The 3,692-nt window shown below is 40.3% G+C and overlaps 1 protein-coding gene across 4 annotated transcripts in view; it reads left to right on the forward strand.

The window, feature by feature from the left end:
* NFATC2 (nuclear factor of activated T-cells 2) overlaps nt 1-3,692 on the forward strand; it is a 135,544-nt gene that overhangs the window by 68,019 nt on the left and 63,833 nt on the right. For all 4 annotated transcript variants that reach the window (XM_019510234.1, XM_019510233.1, XM_019510232.1 and 1 more), the window contains exon 6: nt 2,265-2,405. In XM_019510234.1, coding sequence (XP_019365779.1) covers nt 2,265-2,405 — 141 coding nt within the window. The remainder of the gene's footprint in view (nt 1-2,264; nt 2,406-3,692) is intronic.

The raw sequence follows: 3,692 nt of genomic DNA on the forward strand, positions 1-3,692 counted from the left end.
TTAGACACAGCCTATTACTTGGGATGCATGCCTCTGTTACCCTCAGGTCCCTTTCAAAGTAGGAGCTATAGTTTTAGAGCACAGTGGATATGTCTACATGTTCATTAGTGCACCTTAGATACTGCTCATTTAGTTTAGTACTTGCTTAATAAAGTACTAACTAAACTTGCAGTAACTAGAGTTCCTGTACAGTAGCATCAGCTCGTGGTTATTTTGTGATACCTACTGCGCATTAGCCTAGTAACACCGCACGGTAGGCTATTAGCCTGGTTTTTAACCACCCTGCTACAGCGCAGTGTTATTAAGCTCATATGCAGTAAGCATCTCATATAGGTGCACCCAGTAAATAGGAATAAGCACTGGCTAGGTAGAAGGCTCCCTGGTGACAAACTCATGACAGTCAATGGAAGCTGCAAGTACTGTGCACCCTGGAAAATGACACCCACAGTGACTATCCAGAAAACATCAGTCTGAAATCTCTTTGGATTTATTAGGAGGAAATATTGTCCAGGACAAAGTTTAAATATACTCTCCTTTGAATGCTCGATATTAATATTGTTTATAAGTCTGTCTTTGTGGTAAATCCAATTATGAACTCATCAAAATCTTGAGTATTTAGAAAGAAGGATAAATTATACAGCCATGTGGAAGAAATTAGCAGCTTCTGTGAAAGCAGTCTTTATATATAGTCTTAATCGGCTGCCTCTCAGCTCAGCCGGTATAATAGACTTGAGAGGAACAATAAGCTGCAGGATTGCTGTAAAAATAAATCACACTTACAATGACACAAATGACTGATAAATATTGAGCTGAATTTTTGGAGACAAGTATGATGTCTGTACCAGGACTGGAGGGGAAGATTTTAAGCTGGGTTCTTACCTAGGCTCCTTGTTTTCCCTTGCAGAACTGCACACATGCACATGCATTTGCCAGCAAACACCTGTTAAAAGTTCAGTTTTTCACTTCTCCCATTGACTAGCTCAGCCCTTCGGTTTGTGCATGCATTTGTACTTCTACAGGTTTTAGGCCAGATGAAGGGTGCACCATAATTATCCATGTACATACAGGAAATTCTCAATGCATTTTTTTTTTTTTTTTATGGTGCAAGTAAAAGCCAAGACCTGAATGTATAAAATAGCATTTCCTTGCTTTTTGCCCAGCCCTGAATGGTGTTCAGGGAAAGAAAGTCACAAGTACTCAGTGCCTCTTGGGATCAAGGTCTTTGTCAGAGAAAAGTTCAAATCCAGCTAAGCCAGCTGTTAAGTAGATGAACAGCATCCTCCTGAGACCCTTCTAGTAGGGCTGGATGGATTTGGAGGCATCTGAATATAGGTTATGAACTCGCGGGTCACCAAATCCGAGTTGCTGCTCACCTGGGTTGGTCACAGAAATGTTTCATCCTTTCCAGCTGTCTCTTTCTGGGGAAGAACTCGTGCATCATTGCTTCTTCAGATCCTGCTGCTTGTAGCAAACTTCCAGAAATGGGCTCATGACTTGTTCTACATTCCTTTAACACATGTTGGTGACATGGATGTGTTACATAGCACTTTTCCATAAAAGATCCCTTTTTATAGGTGTTCTTTCTTCTGTCTTTATTGCACTGGCCTGCAGGGGCTAAAAGCCTGCAACATCATGAATGCAGTCGAGGCATTTGGTGGCCACTACTGCAGCTTTGTCATTGCAGGGAGAGCTGAGGTTCGTGCGTGTGAATAGCACTTTGTGCACACAGGGCTCTGTCATGGATTTCTAAATAGCCACTCAAGGGTGCAAGTGCAGGGCCCTGTGCGGACGCAGCATTTTTGTCATTTCTAATGCCATAACACTTTGTCTGTTCTGCAGCAAGGGAGTAAGACTTTCTGGGGGTTTTTAAAGGCATTCGATGTTATTCAGTGGAATCCTCTCTGCAGGTGGAATTTTTAAGGCTCCAGGGCTGTAGTGTGCCTGCACTTGAACATTTGGCCATTTATTTGGAAACAGACATGGGCAAGCTCCAGCTCATTCATCCAAGCTGTCCTTTGTCAAGGACAAGGAGTAAGGCCAGCACAGCTGAAACACTGGAGCCAGCTCCTGAATGTTTCCAAATAAAGTGCCTTGAGTAAGTTTATTTTTCCTGCTTCAGCCTAAATTTAGCATCTTGGAGAAGCTCCTTTGGCAGCGAGTGGATGGTAACGATGACAAGATTGATCTGTGGATAGTTCTGGGAAGATTTGGAAAGTCCTGGTAAAACAGAGTTGATTTCATTCATGTCTGTATTTTGTCCACAGCCCAAAGGTCTGCTCACGAACTTCCAATGGTTGAAAGACAAGATATCGATAGCTGCCTGGTTTATGGTGGGCAGCAGATGATCCTGACTGGTCAGAACTTCACAACAGAGTCGAAGGTTATATTCACAGAGAAGACCCCAGGTAAAGTTCCTTTTAACACATAGCCGAATGTATGGAATTGAGCCCAATCCGGAAAGTACTTACACACTCGAGTAATTCTACTCAAGTGAGTAAGGCTACCTAATTGAATGGGCTAATTATATAAGTAAAGTTACTTAATGAAGTATATGTCTCCCTTACCTTTTCATGCTTCAGTGAAATGTATATTAAGGAATTGCTGCTATAGGTGGATCATAGAAGTACAAAGAAACCATGATGTAGCAAAAATAAGAAACCTTTTCAAGAACTGGTGGATGATGTTTCAGAATAGTATTCCAAGTCTGCAACATTGTTTTAAATGTCTTTTTTAGCAAAATACTGCATAGAAATCATGCATGAAACAAACCTTTTCTATTGCAAATGATCTGCAAAATCAGTTGTTTATTTCAAACATGTCCAGTTTTTTCCATATAGTGTGCATATTTTGTACAAATTATTGATAATTACACAACTGATTTTATTTAATACAAATGATTTTTACACAAATCCAAAGACAGTTTCAGTTCTTTCACACTGTTGCAGATATTACACATATCTATCATTTCCTCCTTGAAAGAACAGTTTTAAAAGAAAAAAAAAATCATATTTTCTGCATTCTTAATGGGAAAATGGCTCTTCTGGAGATGACGACATTTCAAGATGGTGAAACACCCTGAAATGGAAAATAGTTTAAAGTAAAAATTACTCCCTGATTTTGTGTCACTCTAATTAGCACCCTGCCAAGCCAATCCTACTCTTTTATCAAATCATTCTGTATGATATGAACTAAGAGACTGATTCTATAGGATATTGTCTCTAGGGAGATCCTGAGCACCTTTAACTCTCAGCAGCTGCTCAGCACATGAAGGATTTGCCCTAATTTTACCACGCCTCCCTAAAATTGTCAGTGAAATTTCCAGGTATATTTTGTACTCCTAAAACGCACATCTGCATGCATAGGATATGCACTGCACATACACCCATATGCGCACATGCACATGTTTGCATATGCATGCTCAGAATGGATTATTTCACAAATATTGCCATCACAAGTAAAGTGCACCTCGTTTTACTGTGCAGTCCTGAGTTGGGGATTGTGTGTATAAATGCATTCTTCTACAGTTACCAGATTCCTGTGTATGAGCATGATGCATGTAGATGAAAAATAGACTTGCAAGGGAACGTCTAAAATATTCCAGAATCTGTACCCAAGTGAGGAATTAGCAGAAGAACAGGTGGACTCTTAAATGGCTGTAGCAAGAAGAAAATAAACTACCATCCCTCCCCCCC

This window comes from Gavialis gangeticus, unplaced genomic scaffold, assembly GCF_001723915.1.
Source record: "Gavialis gangeticus isolate Ggan-Ray unplaced genomic scaffold, GavGan_comp1, whole genome shotgun sequence".
NCBI lineage: Eukaryota > Metazoa > Chordata > Crocodylia > Gavialidae > Gavialis > Gavialis gangeticus.